Source organism: Magallana gigas, chromosome 7, assembly GCF_963853765.1.
Source record: "Magallana gigas chromosome 7, xbMagGiga1.1, whole genome shotgun sequence".
Classification (NCBI taxonomy): Eukaryota; Metazoa; Mollusca; class Bivalvia; order Ostreida; family Ostreidae; genus Magallana; species Magallana gigas.
In genome coordinates this window covers 40,763,936-40,787,897 of record NC_088859.1, presented here as the reverse complement: position 1 = coordinate 40,787,897, position 23,962 = coordinate 40,763,936, and the positions used below count along the sequence as shown (strand labels likewise).

The 23,962-nt window shown below is 32.4% G+C and overlaps 1 protein-coding gene across 6 annotated transcripts; it reads left to right on the top strand.

The window, feature by feature from the left end:
• Positions 1 to 329: 329 nt before the first annotated feature.
• Positions 330 to 17,685, top strand: LOC105329814 (somatostatin receptor type 2). 6 transcript variants are annotated; one of them, XM_011431259.4, is made up of 3 exons: positions 414 to 642; positions 13,776 to 13,902; positions 15,992 to 17,685. In XM_011431259.4, exon 3 carries the CDS (start codon positions 16,100 to 16,102, stop codon positions 17,357 to 17,359), a length of 1,260 nt encoding a protein of 419 aa, XP_011429561.3. In that variant the 5' UTR covers positions 414 to 642; positions 13,776 to 13,902; positions 15,992 to 16,099; the 3' UTR covers positions 17,360 to 17,685. The 6 variants fall into 6 exon arrangements, 5 of the variants coding, with proteins under 5 accessions (XP_011429561.3, XP_011429560.3, XP_011429562.3 ...); XR_010708007.1 differs by lacking the exons at positions 13,776 to 13,902; positions 15,992 to 17,685 and adding an exon at positions 1,284 to 1,661 and having other exon boundaries at positions 330 to 642; XM_011431258.4 differs by lacking the exon at positions 13,776 to 13,902.
• The last annotated feature ends 6,277 nt before the right edge of the window (positions 17,686 to 23,962 follow it).

Below are 23,962 nucleotides of genomic sequence, written 5' to 3'. Positions count from 1 at the left end.
TGCCTAACAGTTGTTGATTGCAAATGGTATTTAGTGTGATTAGCGGCACCCATTCATGCCAAAATTTTTAAGACTAATGGTTTCCCTACAATATTATATTTCCACTATAATAACGTTGTTTAAATTTTAAGTACCATAATTGATAAACATGTTGTTTAAATGAATTACCATATTAATTACCAAAATTAATAAACAAATGCATTATAGAAATTCACCTATATCTTATAAGATTTAACAATGCTAACTTTAGTTATTTAGTTGTGAATTCTTTCAATCGACATTTTTGACTAAGTATTTTACAATGTACCAAATACAATGACCCGCGCCGGGCTTACATTCTAATAAATCCGAGGAGAAATTAGAAGACGATAATAGACCGATGTAAAATCGAATCAACTTGCAGCATCTTCTTTCCCCGGATCGGGAATTATGCATGCTGATTTGCCATGAGTTGAGATTTTGACAAGATGTTTATCAACCGGAGCGTGAGCATATCGGCTCGTACGTCACTTGCCAACACGGTTTCATCACTACGGTCAGATATTAGTTTCTGTCTTGTGGCTGGCTTGTTAAAGCGCTCGGCTGATAACCTACGACAACGTCGCTACTTGCGTTGGATCTTTCATCTAATGGGTCACTAGGGTAAGTTATTATATAAAACACTCTGACACTCTAATGCATGGCTTAAGTCGTTATAATTATTTCTGAAGTGTATATTGCTTAAAGTGTTGATAATAAATTATTGAAATGGAGCTACCGTTTGGTTTAATTGGTAATTTATTTTTTGGTACCTGAAAATGTTGGTTGTTTATTATATAATGCGCAATTTTACAAATGGAAATCTTATGTTGATTTCAGTAGAAACTGATAGCATGAATAATTTCATAAATCGTGTTTTTTTTTCAAATTGTTGATAGGTTTAACGTTTCATTTTTTTTTGTCAATAGCATGGGAAAAAACAGAGAAGGTGTTATGGTAATGAAAATAATTTCAAAACTTTGTTTTGAATCTATAAACTTTACCATAGTGTCGTTTGTGATATTCAAGAACGCGTTATGTATCAAAATAACAATTCCCTTTCATAATGAGGTGGGAATGGTATAAACTTTGCGTGTCATAATTGGGTCAGCTGCCTTATTTAATTGATATTCCGAAACTTCATATTTTATCTTCATTAAAAAAAGCGATGGTAAATTACATTTTCCAAATTCGCTGATAACCATATCTGTCATTTTGTAGGCTTCCGTTTGTAGTATTGATCGTATTTTTGTATCAAATTCCAGAACAATCTCTTAAACCCTCGAAAGACATGTAAAGTGGCAAGCATAACAAGATTTTCCGAGAAAATAATCTTTGATGAGTGAAACAAGTTGCGATCCTTCGAAACTACACAAACATTGATGGATGTCATCATTGTATTATTCTTATATCAAATACCTGACCAAGGACAAAACAAAATTAACTTTAATTCCTTTTCCCAACGTTTAGATTAAAGAATACACACGTTTAGAGCTATACTTTAATTCAGTATAGACAATATTGCATATAGTTGCATTATAACTTTCAGATTTTAACATAGCTACATGTATATCCTTTTTACAATGTAGTTGTCAATGCTTATTCAATAGACACAGTGAACTGAAAGATTAAATTTATATGATACTGGTTATTGGTTCTCCCAAGATATATGACATTTCTATTGATTTGTCTCTGCAGAACTTGCAGAACGTTGCTAAAATAATAGAATTATGATATCAATATATACATCTGTTTCATTTGAATCGTACAGCTAGATAGGGTGCGGATAACTAGACATTGTGTATTTGAACTTTACATTGCACAAGAAGAGTAAAGAACCGAAAGAATCTTAACATGGTATGATAATTGTTTTGCTTTACGGGTACTTTAGAATTTGAAGCTGTATTCCAAATCAGTTTCTTTTTTCAACACTCTACTTAATCAGGTTTTCTCAAGTAGTCTTCATTATACACTATGTAAGCAGTGAATCAGTAAAGAATCAATTGGCAATCTTCGTTGGAATGGTATTTCTATCTTTTGATTTTCACTAGCTAGTGTGAGTGTTCTGAATGCAGTAAAATTCAAAAGAGGTCAATCGATATCCTTTCGGAATGCGAGTATCGTTTTCAATTGAGTCAATTAGTTTTAGTTTACAAAAGAGAAAAGGACACTCATTTTGATGAGCTAATACAGAGACATTTGCAGTTTTACACTTTTCATACTAGTACTGATATGACTTCTGGAATCCTATCCACATCAAGTCCTTTGGGCCATTACACTTATTATCCATTCCGTTTGCTTTTAGTTGTATTCATAGTGGCGGTTTTTGCGGTGTAAAATACAACATTTTGGAGGTTCTCGTCTCCCACTAATACATGATTCTGATGCATTTCATTAAACGACATGATGCCAATGCTTTTAACGTTTTTATCAAATTATGAAACACAAGAAATATCGAAAAATTGCAAAGTGGCATGATTTTAAACATTTTAAGTAATGATGGTCGGAGTTTGATCATTTCATATGTCACGTCCTTATCGATTTGAAAGAAATGGACAGTTAATGACGGAAGACAGACTCCTTCACTAGTCTTTCTCTTTTAACTTTTTCAATGCAAGATGTGTGTTCTAGATCTGCTGCAATCTGAAAATAAATTATTTGATTTCGCATTTGCAAAACTCAGGTTACTCAAAAAACACATTCAATGTAAGAAAATGCACCTTGAATTGCATCATTATCAATGATATGGACTTTGAATCTTTTTTTCCTCCTAAAATTGTCAAAGAATTGTAAACTTCCCTCAGCTTCCTTACCGTGATCAAAGAAATCAATTATCCTAGCAAACAAGTTTGGTTTTCTAAGTCTATAGGGCAGAAAATAGTGTTTTAATTAGAGCATTCTATAATTACGAAAACAATTTCCGTTCCCTCTAATGAATGCTTTTCGCCTCTTCCACTACGCGTTTCCCATTTCAGCAGATGGTTCTTGTACAAGCAAGCCGCCTCAAAGCAAACACCTACAAAGACCCTTAAGTATTTTAAACTGTTTCAAGGATAAAATGTCACTCCTAATAGCAACTAAGGTGTGGGTGTTTGATGCACAATCAATTTCCATTCACTTGATAAACTAGTATTTGAGTGTGTTCTCATCAACTAATTTGCTGTGACCTGTGTTCTACACTTGCTTGTCATAAATTTTTTGAAGATGTGGCGGGAAATGGAAGTCTGTAGTCATCGTTGTATTTGCGAGAACACTTTTGAAAGTATCAACTCTCTTACAAATATTCTCTGTGATACGATACCATTCTATAGATATATATACATATATTTACATATATACATATAGACTATGAATATATTGAATAGTTATCATTAAATGTGCTGCTAAAACTTGGCTTGTCAAATCTTGGTTACATCACTTTTCTACTGTACTCTCCATTTTCTATACCATCAAGTTATTTGAGGTAATCTAAGAATAAGTACCAAATGTATCTCAGGTCTTGTTCATATCATCTATTACCATGTATGTTTACAACATTTCGCAGACGCTTATGATTAATTGACCAGCATAAGAAAGGTATACCTTATTCTTATCTGAATGTTTTATAAAAAGATTCTATCTTTTATATCTTTAGTAAAAAAAGATAGTATCTTTTTTTAATTTCTCTGCTTAACTGCGATACAGGCAATTTTGCTAGATGCCTTAGTGTGTATATATATATATATATATATATATATATATATATATATATATATATATATATATATATATATATATATATATAATCCAAAAATAAATAGTATAAATCCACACACGTAGTATTATATGAAAAAAAATTACAACACCGTTGAGTTTATTTCGGTGTTGTAATTTTTTTTCATATATATATATATATATATATATATATATATATATATATATATATATATATATATATATATATATATATAAATGCAACTTTCCAAATTGGATGAATAATAATAATTTTAATAGTTTAGTAATGTTTGAAAGCATTCGGAAGGGGCTTAGCTCAACCAACTAAGATTTCAAATTTTCATTGAACTGTTTTTATCCGTTCAGTTTAGTCACGTAGGCTGCATGTTTTAAAATCACACATATTCATGGTAATCAATCCAGAAAACCCTCCTGCGTTTTTAATGAAGTTATTATATATTCAGGTACTGATGACAAATGAACATAACCATAACCAGGTAGTAGGTATGAAGCACGACATAAAATAGGAAATTATGTGGCTTAAACTCTCATTGAACTTGAATTTCTACAGCATGTAATCTGTGCAGGTGAGAGTTGTTGTCTCTCCTTTCAAGCCAAAGCCAAATAGATCGGTGTATGGAACAATATTTTAATTGATTAACTTATACAGCTTATCTGAAACCTGAAATATCCTGGAGACAACCTTTTAAAGATTAAAAATTCTTCTCAACTTTGCATCCTCCATCCTCAATTGTAGTTTGTTCGATGTGAATTATGCATCACGTGTTGCCGTCTTCCGCATTTTCTGGCAAGGTATCTTGTTTTATATCGCAATAGACGCCAGGAAGCAAACAATTATATAACTGATAGACAACAATGTTAATAATCCATAACCACTCAATAGATATGTGACAAAAGTGTATATACGCATACGACTACAGCTGCTGCCAATCTGATGTTCTTTGTGATTGCTGGAGTAAAAACATCTTCAAAATAACAGAAACCCTACTATCTGGTGCAGTATTTTCTTAATTATACTTCATGTATTAACTTTGTCAAGAAAGTGCCGAGTTGATGCTAATAATGTACTATCTTGTTTCTTTTATGAGGATTTGGAGGAGAAAGGTGGTTGTAAGTTTGTAAAGTTTTCATAACTAAGACTTTAAAACCTAAACGTTTAGTTTTTCTTACTCCTTTCAGATGGTGAATAATATTAAAAGGTATCACGAATTGCAATCTTACTTTTACAGATGACTATATCATATGAAACTCGGTTTGTATATAAAATCATATATCAGGAGAATTTTCCTGGCTACATATGTCAGTCAAAAGTGGGACCAGAAAAGGGCTGTTATTGGATAACATGATGGATGAATCTAGCTGTTCTACGTTTATAACAGTTACCATTAACAGGCGTAAACAGCACTAGGAAAATAACTTAAGTGTTTATGTAAGAAGATGTGTTACACACTTCCTTTATAGAAAACCTTTGTTCTTTTTGTAGCTGTTTTGCATTATAATTCTTATTTTTTAAAGAATGTATACGTGTGGAATTTCAAGCACACGGAATATATATAATACTGTAAACGTTACACATTTTGTTGTGTACTCTTTTTAGCGTTTTTGGTGGAAAGCCACTTCCGCTAAATTGAGTACATCGCTAATTGCCATTCGTATATTATAAGAATTGGCACATTCAGAAAAACGCCAATTTAAACCTACGCTAAAATCATTTTCCATCAAATATTGTACGCGCTAAATATAAGAGGTTTTGAGTAAATCAAGTTTCGTTGACCGTTGACAGTCCTGTAATGGATTATTAGCAGGTGGTTTGCTGAGTTATTTCGCAGTCAGCTTAGTTTCGCTCTAAACTTCATTTCATTTTGAATCCTTATAACTATCGTAACATTGTACATCATTTGTTGATCGCATTTCACAATAAACTAAGCCTTTATATACTAACATCTTTTGGATAGAGATACAAATTTAATTACTTCGGGACGAATCCATGTTTCAAAAAGATATATAAAAGGAGTCTGTAAACACGATAATTCTCTCTTATTATATATAATTAACAAATAGTTTTGTGTTTACCCTTTGTGTGATCTAGTGATTCAAACAAACACTACATAGAGAACACAGTGAAGCAAAATATTCATATAAATAAGCTTTTGTGTTTTCAGTTTGCAGTAAAAAGAAATTATGACCAGATAAGTGCTTTGTACTTATCCACAGATCATGCATGCGCCTCTTGTACAAGTAAAAGGGGCATTTTGTGAATTTGTGCATTCTGTAGATGTAAGATTAAACAAAAATATCTCGGGTAATTAATTAATACATTTTTAACATTCGTTTCCTTTTGGTAAAATGATAGTTTTGCGATGCAATTTGCTGAGTGTTTCTTTGTTTAATAACAGAGACTAATTGAAGTAGTTTTCAAAAAAACACTGCTCTATTGAATTGCTTCATTCATTTTTTGCTAAGTCCAATGATAACTGTTATTAATATTTGCACATAACTCCACTCAGTTTCCATTCTACGTGCTTTCGTGCTTTCGTGCTTAGACACATTAATTTCTAAGATTTCAATAGAAGTAGTTGGGGATTTATCGGGGTATTAAATCCGCGAGTTCAACGGCGAGGCATTTTATTTAAAGATCATCCTTTCTTAAGCTTACAGCATCTGTTGCTTCTACTCTCGGCGTGTACATTATAAATCAAAGTGCATGATTGGATTCTTAGATAGCAATATGTTAAAGGATTGAACGGCGATTGATAAAATCAACAATTTGGAATGATATTGTGCTTGATGCGCTAAAGCTACTAGTAGATTTAAACGGAAAGGGTTTTTTTTGTAAAACATAATCATAGCATAATATAGATTTCAGATATAGCTGTCACCTTGATCTAGAATCACTTTAAAATCTCAGCAAATCACGAATATCAGTGTGACATTAGGCGAGAAAGATATTGATGGGTTTCCATTCTGTTTAAGTCATATCTACATTCACTTAGATGAAGAAAAAATATCTTAATATTTATAAATTCTTTTTTAATACAGCATAATAAACTTAATTTAGTTATAAACAATTCAGTTACATAATTTGAATGTTTTATTTCGTTTTGAAATTGTTATGGTGCATTTTTTAATTAATGCTTCGTTGACATATGTTTTTGGAATGCAAAACGTCTGTTTTATTATTGTTCAATATGTAAAGTAAAACTTTTACATATTTATCACTGAAAAACACCTCTCTCTCTCTCTCTCTCTCTCTCTCTCTCTCTCTCTCTCTCTCTCTCTCTCTCTCTCTCAAAAGCGCGGCTACAAAAAATAGCCTATTAAATTTGATTTGTCTTTATATTATCTTTTAGCTTTCCATACGTTTTCAGAAAATCAAGACCCAATATGTCTTTTTGAGTTTAGAATTCCGAGAATTTCACCAATTGATATGGCCGTCTGATATTCTTGTATAAAATCTTTCCACGAAGGATAATTATAATGGATTTCCTGAATACACATGCAAAATGCTAAACGGAAGCATAAATGTATGATGAAATAAATGAAACGTGCACATTTTCGCTATCTACGATATTTTTTAAAGCCATCAACCATTTTATTTATTTAAACACATTTGTTTCATTAATATGTAAATCCCAGTAGATTATAGAAAGATCTGCTAGAATAATTTACTTTATTGAAAATGCACCTTTATAGTCCAGAGACAAGCAACCTGCAATCTAAAATGCATGCAATTTATAGTCCAGAGACAAGCAACCTGCAGTCTAAAATGCATGCAATTTTTTAATGTGTATCATAAAATAGTATAATTCCCATTGTTATTAACTCATCCAGACTATTAATGAGCGTTGTTAGCCTATAAGGAAGTGCATTTCAGTACCTTACAGACGGTGGTCGTCATTAATATGAAAAATAAAACAACCATGGATACAAGTGTCTCTGTCCATGAATCTTTAATATCTTTTCATTTCATAATATGCTCGGCAATGATAAGGTCTAATGGGAACCTGCTGCTCGGAGTTGTAATTGGTAACCTAAGAAGGGCCTTATTACCGTTCGAACCCGCTGGTATACCAAACACTCGCCGAAGAAGATAAATTCACCTGGGGTTTTTCACTTTCTGATATTTCATCAACACCCCACAATATTAAATATCTAGATAATAAACGACTTTTGCAATGAATCTATTGATTCTAAACGACACAGAACTCCATCCCACGAAGATAAGTAACTATGATTTTCATCACTCCAATTGTCATGTGACTTCAACGGATTGTAAATTTGCACACTTCCTTCCATCAAAGTACCGTTTCTACATCGTGATCCTTATAAGGGAACAGATCCTGCGGCTTTTTTATGTCGTAACATACTTGTTTCACAATTTACTTTGATAACACATTTTTATTGTATAAATGTCTATATTAGGTTGCTATTTTGCATGATTTCTTAATATATTTTATACTTAACTTTTTGTGGGTAAGAATGCTCAGACAACATATATTTTAAAAAGCTGATTTACCATGCCTAATGCCTAACTCTTACAGGATATAAATATCTGAAATGGTTTATTGTTGTACTTATAGGGAATATCAAGTGTTTTGGGATAACCTTAGAATTTGAAAAAGATGTCCATTATAAAATCCTTCTTTCTTAAGCACAACCAGTATTGCTTATATGCTTATACCTTACAAAACACTTATTTGAAGCTTTGGTCTTTATTCAGTTTGGGGGGGGGGGGGATTCGACACCGATACCCTTCCTTTGCAAATCATTTTAAAGATCCGCAATTTGCGACGAATGACCTTACCCCGATCACCAGCATTGCACAAAAAGCAGTTGGATGTTTAACCAACATTTGGTAAATCAAAGATACTTAACATGATTATGCCGTGTTGCATTTATGAATATTTACCATTTTTTCTTATTACCCGAGTATTCGTCTTTCTTTGTCATTGCACCGTATGGTGCAAACACAAATCAAAAAAGTTTACTCTTTGGCGTCGAGTAAATAGCTTGTAATCATGAATGCATTACGCGTATTCCTCATTAATTAATTCCTTCTTGTCAAAGGATCTGTAAATCAATAGAGTTAGACCTACATGTCCAATTTATCTAGGGTTTTTTCAACATGGTCTCTATGATAGCAGGAATCATTTTCAATTCCAGTTTGGCTCATTTTGAAAGCTTGATGGTCGTGTGTAATTGATTTAAACAGCGTCCGTTAAATTTAAGCCCATCTGCATCTTCATTTATTTCTAACCCGTAAATAATTACGAATTTTACCACTTATGTCTCCACTAATTCACACTTTCATCACTTTCTTTCGCTGAGGCTGCCGCTGGCATCTCATTGTCCTTTCTAGTTGCTGTCGGGGTGGAAGTCCAATAAGTTTTTCTACGCAAGACTTCGCATAAGCAGGTTTGATTATACATTATCTGTAGCTTGAGGTGTAATCCTTCTCTGCTCGTATGCAGGTTTATTTCAGATTAATTATCCTAAATTATTCTGCGAAATTCGTGTGTTTGCCCTCAAGTTAGTTAAAATGGAGTTAACTTACTTCTGAAATTACAAGACGCGTCTGTAGCATACCGAACAACTTAAAGTTGAACATCATTTTGTATTTACTGCATAGTTGAGTAGTGATTTTTCTGAATTTACGAAGTTATATGCGATTTCATAATTGATTATAATTATTAATATATACATAAATCATTAAAATAATTGGAATTTCAGTGAAATTGTAATTAAAATTTCAATCAATTTTATCGATAGCTTACATAGCATGACCTCCTTTGTTCGTTTCTTGTAAAAGAAATACAGCCTGGGGTTCGTATTAGATTTACTACAGAACGTTAACAAAACATCTGATGATTATACAAGTGAAATCAATGTACAAATACTTGCATTTGATCAGTGCTCATCGAGGCTCAGTTGGTATTGATACTCTCTCCTTTTACGATATATGTGCAAATTAAAACGAGATTAATATTGTGGCAGACAATAGTTTGAATTCAAAAGTTGTGAAATTAATTTTTTCGTCTTTTATTTTCGTGTATTCCCTACTCTCATACGACAGAATAACTCTATATTGTTTGGCACACAACGAGTCATTAATATTTGCATTGCACGTGTTAGCTTTAAACGTACCATAATTTTTATACAACCAAAAGCGTTAAATTTTACTTGTTTGCTACTTCGAAATGCAAAGGTTTTGAACATCCTTTATCATATCGATTTAAAGAAAATAAAGAATGGGTACGCTTTTTGAGCCTTTAAAATTTATATGCAAATGAACATTGATTATTTCATCTAGAGCACAGGCCTACGGAATGTTGAAAGAGGTCACTTCGTTTTTTCGAACAATAAACAAAGACCATCTACCATTGATGGTATTCCGAGTTACCTGAAATTATGTTTACTGCTAATCATGTCGTAAGATCGGATGTATTATTTGTCTGAAAAAAATAAGTGGAACTTTAAAAAACGAACAATACAACGCATGCTACGGTAATGTTTCCATTATCTGATTTTTGACAACCCTATTTTTATCACATTTTATGGATAAAACTGGTCTCAGCAAATTAAACGGTTTGATTATAGCTAAAGAAAGCAATGTATGTATTATCTGATCTTATAATGGTCAGTAATCATTGGTTTATTGCAGAGAAATTGAAGCTGTTCAACTTATTTTGACATAAAAAACAATTAAATTCAGATTTTTTGGTTTCATCACAGAGCATGTACAAGATGCCGAATAAAGAAAGGAAATGCCCCTGTTTCTGCTTTACAGTAGGTAAATTATCAGATGTTAGTCTGCTTTTGGCAAAAATAACTTTTTATTTTAATTACAGCCTCCTTTTACATTTTTTAGTTTGAATAGCTTCGGAATGATTGGGGTTTGAAACCGATTTTCTTTGATTGATATCATCTATCTGCTGTCAATTGTTTTATATGCATCTGACGACCGTATCGAAAAAAAGTCTGGATTCAAATTAAGTTTTCTTATTTACTCAATTCAACTGCTTTTTGATGAGTAGTAATAACAACAATGAATCGATCTTAATACATAGATTGGTTTTAAGGTGAACATCTGCTTCCAGTAAACTTTTATTTCATTTGAAGTCGTTTCTGACGTTTCTTACTATTTAGAATGTATCAGTACGTCAGCTTAATTTTACCAGGATATAACAAATAAAAACACATATGTACAGTAAAAGGATTATTCTTCAAAATAAAAATATTTTAACACAATCACGGCAAGCATTTTCTTTATACTTGGCTCATAAGGCGATTACGCCTTAAGTTATGGGATTTCATTGGCTTATTTTAATGCTCTCTGGTTTCGGTGGGTATTACAGAAAAATACAAAACCCCACTCTGTTAAAAATTAGCTGATATTATTGAATAATATCTCGCTTTGAATTTCTCTTTAAGGTCCAGATCTAGTAAATTAAAAGTGCCTACAGGTTTATAAAATTCAAGATATATTTTTATTTAATTATGCTTTATAACAATATCTTTGTTTCATAGGGTGTACCGGGGCTTTAATTTTTGGTAAACACAATAAAAAATTCATATTTTAAACAACCATTTTATATAAAATATGAAAGATAAAGTAACAAATCTCGGAGTTTTGTCCATTTTTTACTAATGAAATAAATCTAGATTGCCTACAGTCTATTCAAAAACGACATTAAACAAGTTCTTGACCTCCTCTTTAAAATGATATCAAATTGAATATGGGAACCGGGATTACTTTTCCTGTGATTAGATATAGAATGTCAAAATATTGTTTTATTTTCCACATAATTCCTTTAAAGTCGTAAAATACGGGAAAAGATTCAGCAAATCATATATGACGTCATAATGATTCTAGCACAAAAAAGACACTCTGGAATCATTATTTTAAAATTATTCATAGCTATATAGATAAAAGCTTAATAGAACATAATTTTATTATTGATCAGTTTATTATGTGATGAAAAGTCGTTTCTTCCATATACGACAGTAAATATTATATATAAATATAATAATTATCATATTATAGATTCTGACGTCAAAGTTATAATTTACCATCAAAATAGAAAGTAATATATTCGAAAATTAACTTTAGAAATATAATACATGTATGTCGTACTCTGACAGATGTTAATATCATATAATATATAGATAAATGTAATCGTACAAAGATTTTTATATAAAGTGGATGTAAATATTCAATTGTATTGTCGGTTTCTGGAAATATTCAGGGTTTTTTTAAAGTCTATTTTCTATATACGACAATGTTTTTCATTAAAAAAATAAAGTCCTTGAATTGGTAGAATATAGGACATTCAGATCTAAGTATTGATTTACTACTCTAGATCCCAAATTGAATTACCGACACTTGATTGCAATTTGTAACAAAATTTACGAGCCCTGATTGAAAATGTGTGGTCTGGAATACTACCTAATGTTTGTTGTATAATTAGGAAGTTATTTAGCATAATTGAAACATGAATGCAATATCAAAGAAATTACTTTCGCCGGCAACCATTAAATTTCCTTCGAAAATTTGCCATAAGAGAACTATTTTATTTTTCCTTCGGTTTATTACTATTTATGTATGATACCAATGTTTCTGTTAGTGATTTTTGTCCAAAATGCCACCACTATAGATCACTAGTATTGAGTGGTTAAAAGTCATTTAAATTATACAATATTACTTTTACTTTTCATCCTGTTGCTTTTACACGTACACATGTACCGGTGTACACAAGTTCTGAAGAGAACTTGTTTACAAAAGCATCTTTTGTTCAGAAATATTATGAAACCATAGTAATTGTTCAGTACAGCCAATCGTATTGAATCTTACATATGTCTCGGACTAATTAGGTGATGTCGGTAGATGGCGAGCCAAGAGACGCTCGTTTGTCATCTCACTTGCGGCATCTCAAATATCAAGCTTTAATATGATTGCAATAGAATACTGGATTTAATAACCATTTTCCGTGCATAGGTATTGTGATTCTTGACGAAGCCCAGCTAACTAGCTATCTAATCAATCACACATATACATTTCGAGAGAGAGAAATTCTATAAATCAAGCATATCTTTGGTAGACCTATTTTGATAGTTCCGTTGTGGAGTTATAAAACATTGAGGCGTACTAAAAGATCCTGTTGTTGTTTTCTTCATTTTAAACAAAGCATATCTGACTGTCAAATTCATGCTGGTAGTGAAATTTGTTTAAATTACCGGACTCCGGATTTAATGCTGTACCATGCGATTTTCCGATCAAACACTCTTACAGAAAAGAAATTATTATCATATTGTAATTCGAACCATAAATTCACCTATCAATGAAGTTATTTGTCGCGAGACGTTTCCTGTCAAACTCACAAATCAATTCTCCAAAACACCTTTATCTGGAACAAAGCCAAATCTTACCATTGTTTTCTTTTAAAAGAAATAATGAACAATTGGGAAAAACAGCGTAAAAACTAACGGAATAAACAGGTCACGAGGATTCTTTATTCGCGAAAGAATTCGATTAGAGTGGATAAAAAAAGTCTACTATTATACATGATCAAGAATTTACCTTTTTTTGAATGCAGCAAACATAATGATCTAACCTTTTCCCTTTGTTTTCATTGATTTGCATTTTGTATGATTGGGGTAATATTTCATCCCAATCTGTAATCGAACTCAGATGTACATTACTAGTATTTGAGATCCAAATCTTAATTGTATTCCACGAGTAGTCAAAATATAGGTCATGTATTTTCAGCCATAAAAGTATATCAATATAAACCGTGTTCACCTGTTGATGATCAGATTTCTATTTAATCGTCTGAAGAGAAAAAATGTAACTTCACAGCCATTTTCCTTGATTTGTGTGGAACCTTTTTGTAATCTGCGATGTTCGTGTACTCCGGTGAATTAATAGTGTCGGTTAGGCGCGATATAGATTAGAAAGGTGGATTGTAAATCCCAAGCTTTTTCTTGTTAGAATTCAATCCATTTCAACTCTCTTGCCTATATAGTGCGATCGATCTCTGGGCTCTGGTCTTTCCTCAGTACAGCAGTTACTGCATTGTTTCTGAAACAAGAACCACCTTCAGCCGTGGTTACATGTTTAGTGTGAGGGTTTTGGATAAAGTTTCCATTAAGGTAAGCAAATCAAACACTTTTGTTAAATAACAAAATATTTATTTTTAAGAATTTAACGCTGTACCTTAAATAATACATTTTATTATAAAGAAAAAATACCTCCATACTTGGTTTTATAAAGATTCAATTAGTTTCTCGGACTAATTAAAGTATCGATTTTGAAAATTGTTGTCCAGGGAAAATTTCATATAAAGAAAAAAAAAACCCAAGTGTTTTAATATTTTAAAACAGATAATTAAGTATGGTCGTGTGATGTGTGCGGGTTTGTTTGATTTTTTTAAGAATCCCACCAGAACTAATCAATTAAGAAAAAAAGAAATTCAAACATATAGGGTTGAACATAACATATGTGCGTGACGATGAGCACAAAAATTCTCAGTAGTTACAAAATTTTAGTTGAAAACAGGGCATCTGTCAAACGAGCAAGTTATAGCCTTCTTTTATGGTCGGTACAAAATTGAGTGTCTGGAGGAGAGAATAGTTTACATGTTCATCAAGCCTCTGTCCAAGGAAAAGAAAGAGCTTCAATGTCGTTTTGATTTTTTGATTTTGTGTTTATTGGCTCTAACAGTCGTCCCGTTATATCACTTTGTTCTAACAGAAAAACGAGGACGTCTCTATTAAATGTCGTAAGTCACGATGCAATACATTCAAGGATGAAAGCCAATAACCCTTTTCATGTTGATTTTTGTGTGATATGGTATTTTCCGGATAAACAACTGCAGGATGTAAGGCTACTGTTATTTTTCATACTCCCAGCTGATCCCGCTGGGCCTTGATTGCTGAACAAATATAAAAATGTAAAAATCTCTACTATGATAAATTCTAATGATAGGCATCACTTCGAACGGGCTTATTTGAATCGTTAATCAAGGCAAAACAAAGATTTGCTATGCAGAACCAGAGACACAGAAGCCCAGAAAAGTACGGTTTTTGGAGGCAATCGGAAATTAATTCGTCAACTTTTACTTTCAAGTGTCTCTAGCGGCAATGTTGCTTTTTAATACATGGCACAATTGCTGTTTTAGCAGCGGGTTTTGTTTAGCCAATTAATGGCGTAAGTGCATCATGTGCAACACAGTTATCTGTCACGTTGCAGCAATAAACGAGGCTTAACGATGAGACGCAACCCTGTTCCTGTTTTATTAATGTTTCACTATAATTTCCATTATCTGCTTACATCTTCGATATGAAATGTCACTTGAGTCGTAAACAAGAAATGACATTTAAGTTCCAAATTCCACATTACAATCGATTTCAATCAAGGGTACAGAGAAGTAAAAATAAAAGGTTATAATAGTGTGCATCATTTCTGCTTGACACACGCAGAGCCTTGCATTACATCACCAAAGTTACAAAGTCTTGATTTCTTTTTGCTAATATCCTTAATTCCTTGCGGTATGGTTGACAGCATTAAATATTCATTGCTTTTTCCTCTTTTTTAAAGCTTTAAGTTGAAAAATTGACGCAAATTTATGCAGTTTTCTTTGCCTATTTCCACTACAATCCTGTCGGCTTACATAAAACTGTCAAAAGAGGTTTGTTACTGGCAGGTTATTTATCGTTTTATCTTAAGGAATTTAGCATAAAAACCTTTTATCCTTACTGATAATCAATTTGAATACTGCAATATTCAAGACATTTTTCAAAGTAACATGAATTCATTATCTGATTGTTAATCTCTGATTTATATGGATCTTTTATTCCTTCTTCAGAACACGAGACGGGTGTCAGAATCTCAAGCAAATCTCTTTTTATGTCAGATAAATATTATTAAATAATATGTTTGAATATTCATCGATATCAATTTTATTAATTTTGCAAAGATTTCAATGTTAGGATGCAGTAAGCTGTCCTATTCAATTAATCCTACATTTCTTTAAATATTTAAGAAAATGTTAAAATTCATTGAACTTATCTATATGGACGCTTTTTAACCAATGGAATTGGGCAGAAAATGATATGTTATTATGTATAAACAACACAAATGCAAATTAAATCCTTGGTCTTTGAATGTACGTCATCAATTTAATTGTTATGTTTGTATTTATCAAATATTGGTTGATATTATGTTTCTCTATATTTGCAGATGGAAAAGTTAAAGGAAGCAAGTAATTTACGGTGATGATCTCCGTAAAGTGCGTCTAACAAGGATTCTATTTAGCTACGTTTAGAAGAAAATAATAGGCGAAAAAGCATGGCGACTTCCTTACAGACTTTCTCTTCGTTAACAAACGAAAGTGTGGTTAATGGGACTACACAAGCTGCATTTTACGACTGTGACCTCAACGATACCAGAAATGAAACGGCGGTCGGAGACGAGTCAATCACTGCTAAAACTGTCATTTTGGTAACCTCCTACTCTTTGATTTTTGTTGTTGGCTTGATCGGAAATGGACTCGTTATCTACGTCGTCTTACGATTCGCCAAAATGAAGACTGTTACTAATTTGTATATACTGAACTTGGCTGTTTCCGACGCCCTGTTCCTGGCTAGTTTACCTTTTCTCATTGTAACTACCATTTTAAAACACTGGATTTTTGGAGCAGCAATGTGTAAAATGTACTTTGTGTTATTCTCAATTAACTTCTTTGCGAGCGTGTTTCAGCTGACAGCGCTGAGTGCTGACAGATACCTCGCCGTCTGCCACCCTGTGAGGTCCTCCAGATATCGCAACACTACCATCGCTTTTTTCATCTGCCTCGTCATGTGGTCAGTTTCATTCCTCGTCATGCTTCCAATAATTCTTTACTCATCAACGACACACGCTGACCCAACAAGCAGTCGTCAGACCTGTACTATCGTCTGGCCGGATGGTCAACCAATACCAGCGGACAAGGCATTCACTTGGTACACGTTCCTACTGGGGTTCCTTATTCCAGTTTCACTGATATCGGTCCTTTACATTTCCGTAATTTTACGGTTACAGAACGTAGGCCCGGCGATCAAATCTAAAGAGCGAAAGCGATCTCATAGGAAAGTCACAAGAATGGTGTTGGCAGTCATATCGGTGTACGTTGTTTGCTGGCTACCTTACTGGGTGTTCCAAATAAATCTGACTTTTAAAAAGAATGACATAGAAGAGTGGGAAATTTATCTTTTTAACGGTTTGACCGTCTTACAATTTGCCAATAGTATGCTAAACCCACTACTGTACGCTTTTTTGAGTGAAAATTTTCGTCGCAGTTTTGTTAAAGCGTTTCAGTGTGCATCGTCCAACGACGTCAACAAAAGCTTGTGTCATGAAAATAGCGTTTTTCCAAAGTCAAGCCAAAAGAAAAGCACAACAATGGAGGACAAGAAGAAAGCCGAAAAGTTCGAGATGGCCACAATGATAACCACTACAGACAATGGAAACCACCGACCAAAAAACGACAGCGCCAGCTCTTTGAACGATGGTGATGATGACGGCCTGTATGTCGATAAAGAGAGTCAGACATTGCAAGAAGACGTCTGAACACAATCATTATCAAACGTCCTATTGACTTGGATTTGATCACGTGGTCAAACGAAATTGTGTTATTGTCTTTGTCATCAGTATTGCATGTTGTCTATTGTTATTCTAACTGAACAGTTCTAACTGAACAGTTCTAAAGATCATCACTTTTTGCACGTGTTTTTGTAATTTTCAAAGTTATTGTCGATATGGTGACTTACGTGTATGTTTCTTGTGAATTGTTACAAGTATTGTATTTGCAGTAAAACAGATTTTCGTCCTGTGAAACTTTATTATGATAATGTACAATGTGTTTTTTCGATGGAGAATAAAATATTGAAACTATATTATGATTAGCAAAATGAATTAAATTTTACAACTGGATACACGATTGATATATCTCAGTGGTATCCCCACCTATTCTCGGTATTGTTCGTGGTGCACGTTGACAGAGTGAATAACCTTTGATGAAGATCGTGATTCCTAAATCCAAAATGCTGACACGGATATTAAGGTCTAATTCCTCTCTTGAGACAGAGAAAAAATGTTTTTCGAGCTTCAATTGACATATGCATGTTAAAAAAGTAATTTTCAAATGCACTTGATCAATTTCTCTATGTCTCATTGTTTCAAAAATACATAATTATCGTAATCAACTGAATACCTTGTTACATCAAAAAGCAATAAACGTAGGTATTTAATCTCCGCAATAACATTTGACCGTGTATTTTTCTCATCATGAAATGTTAAAACATGAAGTTCTATTATATTTCATGATATAAATACGTCACGATTGTAAGAGACAACAGGTACACGTTTTACCAGAGACAATTCAGTTATGTACAATCCTTTGATTATCCAGGTCTGTATTGCCAATAAAATATCAAGCATGTTTGAAGCTATTTTTCATCATAAATAAAAACTTTAGAAAAGACTCCTAAGATACTTTTACAACTCTGGATATGCCTTTTGAATTAGTTCACTACTATCGAATTTTAAGACTTGTAAATTCAATCGGGTTCTATCTGTGAGTCATTATCACAACCAGCAAAAACGCCAACTACATTGGTACATTATGTTGCAAACAACTGGATAATAATTTGTGTTATGTATACCAGGGGGATATCTTTGGTGCAATGTAATGCAGAAAACTTTTCAAACTATATAAATCAAAGTATTGAAGTACTGAAAGCCGGGCTCTTTTGGTGTGTCTTTATGCATATTGTGTGGTAAAGACTGAAAATTAATCTCTCTCTCTCTCTCTCTCTCTCTCTCTCTCTCTCTCTCTCTCTCTCTCTCTCTCTCTCTCTCTCTCTCATAATTATGCTTTAAATGTCGGCAAAGCGTCAGAGAGCGACCAAATTTTGTAAGCAGCTACAAACAAAAATATATCTGTCTAGTAGAAAAAAGTTCAACAGTTATTGCCTTGAATTTTGCAACAAGCGTTATATATTCAATCCCCATTTCTTAAACGCGCAGCAAAGTAGTTCATAAAAATTCATGCGCATTGTATGTATCAAAAATGCATAGTCTTGTTTTTAAAACAAGTTATTAATAAGAAAACTAAAAAAGATAGACAATTCTCTCGAAATTAGAATAAAAGAAACAAAATGCCAACACTTTTGACAAAACGTGGCTCTTTGTGTAACTATTTGGTATAGCGGAAGCTTTTACTTTGACGCTGTTAGGTTTTTTGTTAACTTGTGCTATTTATAGTAACATTGGCGATTTGCGTGCCTATAGCCAGGACTCTGCTTTCAGCAGAGCCCGGCTAAAAAATATAAAATGTACGATCTATTACATAATATAACTTTAAAACAAACAAGAGCATGTTGGCGACCATAACAATAACATGAATAGTGAAAAAGAATTAAAAAAACTAAATGCTTATATAAAAGTAATGTGAATCTTTTTAGTTGATATATTGATATTTCATTTCTTATTATTTATATAATTTTCATATGTGAAAACATTCCTTATCAAACGTGCAATTTTCTGAATTTTCTTAGTTAAATTGAATCATTGCTGGCTGCATGAAAATGTCCTGTGTAGTGTTTGTACCTTGTTTAACACGTGAATGTATATGCGTTAATAAACTGAGACAGTTTACTTGGTTTTGTCTCTGTAGTTTTCTGAGTGTCTTATTGGATACAGTTGGGATCAATATAGCTAACTGTCACCCTGTTTTCCTTGCATTATTACACCGAGTACAAAAGAATCAAGAAAATCTTTACCAATTTACCCAAGTTCGAGCTGACACAATTTATGGACTTTGAAATTATAACTATATAATACAATACCAAAACGTTCATTCAATATTGAAATTCAATGGTTACTTTAATGTATTTTTAAAAATATTTACTTCTACAAGTAAATCCATATTCAAATCATTACATGGCTACTAAGCGGCAAAGATTAACTAGCATTCAAATTCATACAAAACCAAAAAAAAAAAACAAGATCTGTTTGTAGTTCAAATATGCCCAACATTTCCTGTTATAGATTCTTTTTGTGTTTGTGCGTAGTATTAATAAGATGTAATAATTTCATATCCCGTCATAATACGCCCTCCATTATTTATTTTTCAATCAGAAAATGTCTAGTCAGTCCGTTCGGGGGGTTTTTTCAATCAGAATATGTCTAGTCTATTCGTCATTTTTTTGTAATCAGACGAATTGTTGACGAGGATGAGTGGTGATTCCTCCGAGTCGGCATTTACATAATTATATCAATCACGGACAATCACTCTTGGTCATTTGCCTCAGTACGTTTAAAAGGGTGTTTCTTCTTGAATATGTTTGTCAAACTTGCAGGGGGGGGGGGGTTACAACGGTTCAAAAGTTACAAGTATATGTAACGTAACGTCTTCGCAGTTAGAAACACAGAAGGAAGACATGGACGAAATCTTCCTCTTTTGGAGGCTTAAAGATTGAATGCATAACACGTGTATAGTGGCAATTTGCACTGTATTGAAGCATTGTATTATAATCATCACTGACTATAATAATCGATTATACTGGATATCTCGAGATATTCTTTATTACTCACTTTGTAATAGGGTAAGATAATTATGACATATATAATGCCCTCAAAGCCCGCAAATTTTGATTGTAAGTACATGTACTCGGGGTTTCCTTCAATCTCGCCTGCGAGCGTTAAAGAACTATCTCACCTACTTACTAAGCGGTGCTATTTCCATTCTGCAACAAGTTTTGCGATGTAAAGAGGTGTAAAAAATGTGCTGAGACAGGCTACTCATAGGATATAAAGTTCGTTTTGATGTATGTTATGGATAAGTAGAATATTTGAAGCTGGAAGATAGAAACGAGCTAATCCTGCCTAGTCTACCATGGAAACCTAAGGTAAAGCTAGTTTTGTTACTGTACAGGCTAAAAAGGGTTTTAGTTGTAACATTTCTCGATAATGCTTAAAACAATATATAAATAATCGGACACACTTCATGAAACGATTTCATTTGTTCTCTTACATCGAACATGAGCAAAATTGTTGAGATTGTGATTACCTACATGTACTTCAGCTGACTTCTGATATTTTTTTTTTCAAGAAAAAATGTACGTATATTCGATGACAACCCTTTCTATTTAGTTTGCCTGAAGTACAACGTTCAGAACACAGATGATATGCAATTAGTCCTTAATTTTCTGTCTGGGATTGATGCTTGTGATCTTTGGATTTCATTTTCGAGGCAGTATGATTAGGAGATCTAAGAAAACAATTGTTTTATCTACAAACGTTTGTAATTTCACTCCTACTAGCTGTGAATGAAGTTAGGTATACCCTGTTGAGGTTCCTATTAATTTACTCCATTATCTTGAATCAGGGAATCGTGGTGAATTCCCTCTTTTATGTATACAAAGGAATGATATTACCAATTTCCCAAATATTAGAATGCACTCTTTTGATGTTATTTGTTTCGATAGAAGATATTTTATGTAAAGGTCAGATAATTATTGAAACCCATTTAGTAAGTATATTTTTTTTTAATTTACGATCATTGGCGATTGAAAAAACCAAGTTACCAAATTTCTTTACACCTTTTGGTAATTTTTGTACAGCATTCCATGTAAAGAAAAGATAAGAAAAAGAGGAGTGTGATGTAATGAAATATCTTGTTAGGTTTAAAAAAGAAATTTCACATTAAATATTTGTAATTTTAACTTTATAAAAAATAAATTTTGGAAATATTAATATTATTACAAGAACATTGTATGATTTTAAAGTAGAATAAATAAAGTTTATAAAAGGAAAAAAACCCAGATTTTACAAGTCTTTTCTGTCAAAATTTGGACTTGGTATTTTTTCCGTAAAAATTGAAACCACCTATGCGAATTTAGTTTAGTGCTATGTTACCCACGGAATTCTAACAATAAAATGATAACCAAATTCTACCCTTAGAAAATCATTAGAAAAACGTTTCTCAAAAATTAAATTATTCGACAGCAGATACTTATAAATAAGCCTTAGGATGCAACGATTTAATGTTACGTGATCATCTACATTGACATTTTTTTTTCAGTTCAAGTCTTCGATACTGAGCCTCACATCCTTTTTTTATCATATTTTGTTTATAATACAAAACAATTTTCAACTTAAACCAATGTAATTTTTAAATCATTTGTGAGTTCTAGTTGTAATCTAGAAATGGTTATAAAAGTATTGTTCTTGTGCCACTGACAATATAACAACAAGAGTTCGGACTTAGGGTAGTCTTGTCAAACAGCAATGTGACGTAGGCATGTCTATTTCATCGTTGACCACTCAGCCATGGCTCTTTGAAATCAGCAAGATTTGTTTGGGTTTTGAGTTAAGACTACGTAATTTATGAATATTTCACTCGAAACCAGCGTCATTTATAACTTGTTTTGATGCCAGAAATAGATAGCTACGTCCTATTAAAAGTTCATTGTCTTGTTAAAATGGTTCTATATGTGATAGAATCAGGAATATAATATTGATGTAGTTTGTTACTAATATTTCACCCTTAACACTCCCTGTAGTCAGACACTGGTCGCTTACTTTTCCTATTTTCTGTACATACCTTTACTCAATGTTTTATGCAACGTTGATTCACTGTCTAATAAAGATTTTATCAAAATGTGTTTTCACTTTCCGGTGTCTTTCTCTGTTATATCACTGCGAATCGATTTTGTGACGTATAGTCCGGTACAGTTCATCAACGACGCGGTTGGGGTGCGAGACGGTGTTTGTAGTCATATAAATGAAAATAACATAGGAATGTTGTTGATTTGATATTTAATCAAACAATAAGTAAAAATTATATAAATGTAAGTAAAGAAGGAAACAAAGAATAAAGCCCTTCTTGTTTTATTAGATTTGATCACTTCCGGCCGTATTTGGTCATCCTATAATATATGTACTCATACTTTATTCCTCAAATTAAATGTAAGTCTAACTTGACTAGATAAGTATATGTGTCCAACATCTGGAACAACTTAGCTGACTTAAATGTGCTCGAATTTCTAAGAAAATTGTCGCTGAAGAATTCAGGCAGGGATTGATTTTCAATATCCGTAAGATTAAGACAGATGTGTCGATCATTTCTTCTATTTTTTTCATAAACTACGCCCTTTGTGTACCCTTTACACGAGTGTTTGGTTGAAGTAATATGATTTATTTTTCTCTTATTTTGTTGCGGTATTAAAACTGGAATTTTAATTAGAGGACATCAAAACAAGTGGTTTTTTTCTGAAATGAATTGAATTGAAAAATATTGCTCTGAAAGTTGTCAATAAAGAAGATGGGGAAATAAGATGGCGCAACTGCCCATTTGGTTTAGTCGTAAAATACAATTTCAAATTTAACATTTTTTCAATTGAATATATTTGATATGTTATAATACAAGTTTACAAAAGGGTAATTTCTAACTATATTCAGTTTGAAATATTTCAAAAAACGATAAAAAAAAATAATAAATCCTTAAATTTTGATGGTATCGAACCCACAACCTAAAATCCCAAGTTCTATAAAGTTACCTATTGTCTGGTGCTCTAACCGCTGAGCCATTTCAATCACAACAAATTGCGTTGTTTAATGCTATATGAGACGTTGGCCATGAATTTACGGACTTGTATTATTTTTCATTTTAAACGCCTTATTCACCCATCTTCTTTGTTGTTATCATAAATTTATCCGCAATACTTTCTAATCTTAATGACACATCACCATATTTGTAATGATATTAGTCCTGTTGATGTGAAATCAATTTCGTAAATAATGATTTCGTTATGAAAAAAGAGGGGCATTTAAGTTATTTTTAACAATTTGAGTTCATGTTAAAAAGAAATTGAATTCATTATATGCATAAAACATGTAAAATAACTCAATCCACTTTTTTGTAGTCTTTGAAGTAGCAACCCTTTCTCTTTTTCCTTTGGTAACCTCTCTTAAAATATCATTTATACAGAGTTCGGGTACACACGTGTACTAAATCGTGATTTCTAGAAAACATTGTTATTGACAATCCATAATTAATGTTTTGGTGATAAACAAGACCATGACTATCAGTTTAGGTTCGTCTTCAAAAAATATGTCAATAACGAAAAACATCTTTAGTTATTTATCTAGACTTGATTTAAATGTGAT

Coding starts and splice junctions, on each gene's coding strand:
- LOC105329814 (XM_011431258.4), top strand. CDS start 16,100: ATGGCGACTTCCTTACAGACTTTCTCTTCGTTAACAAACGAAAGTGTG.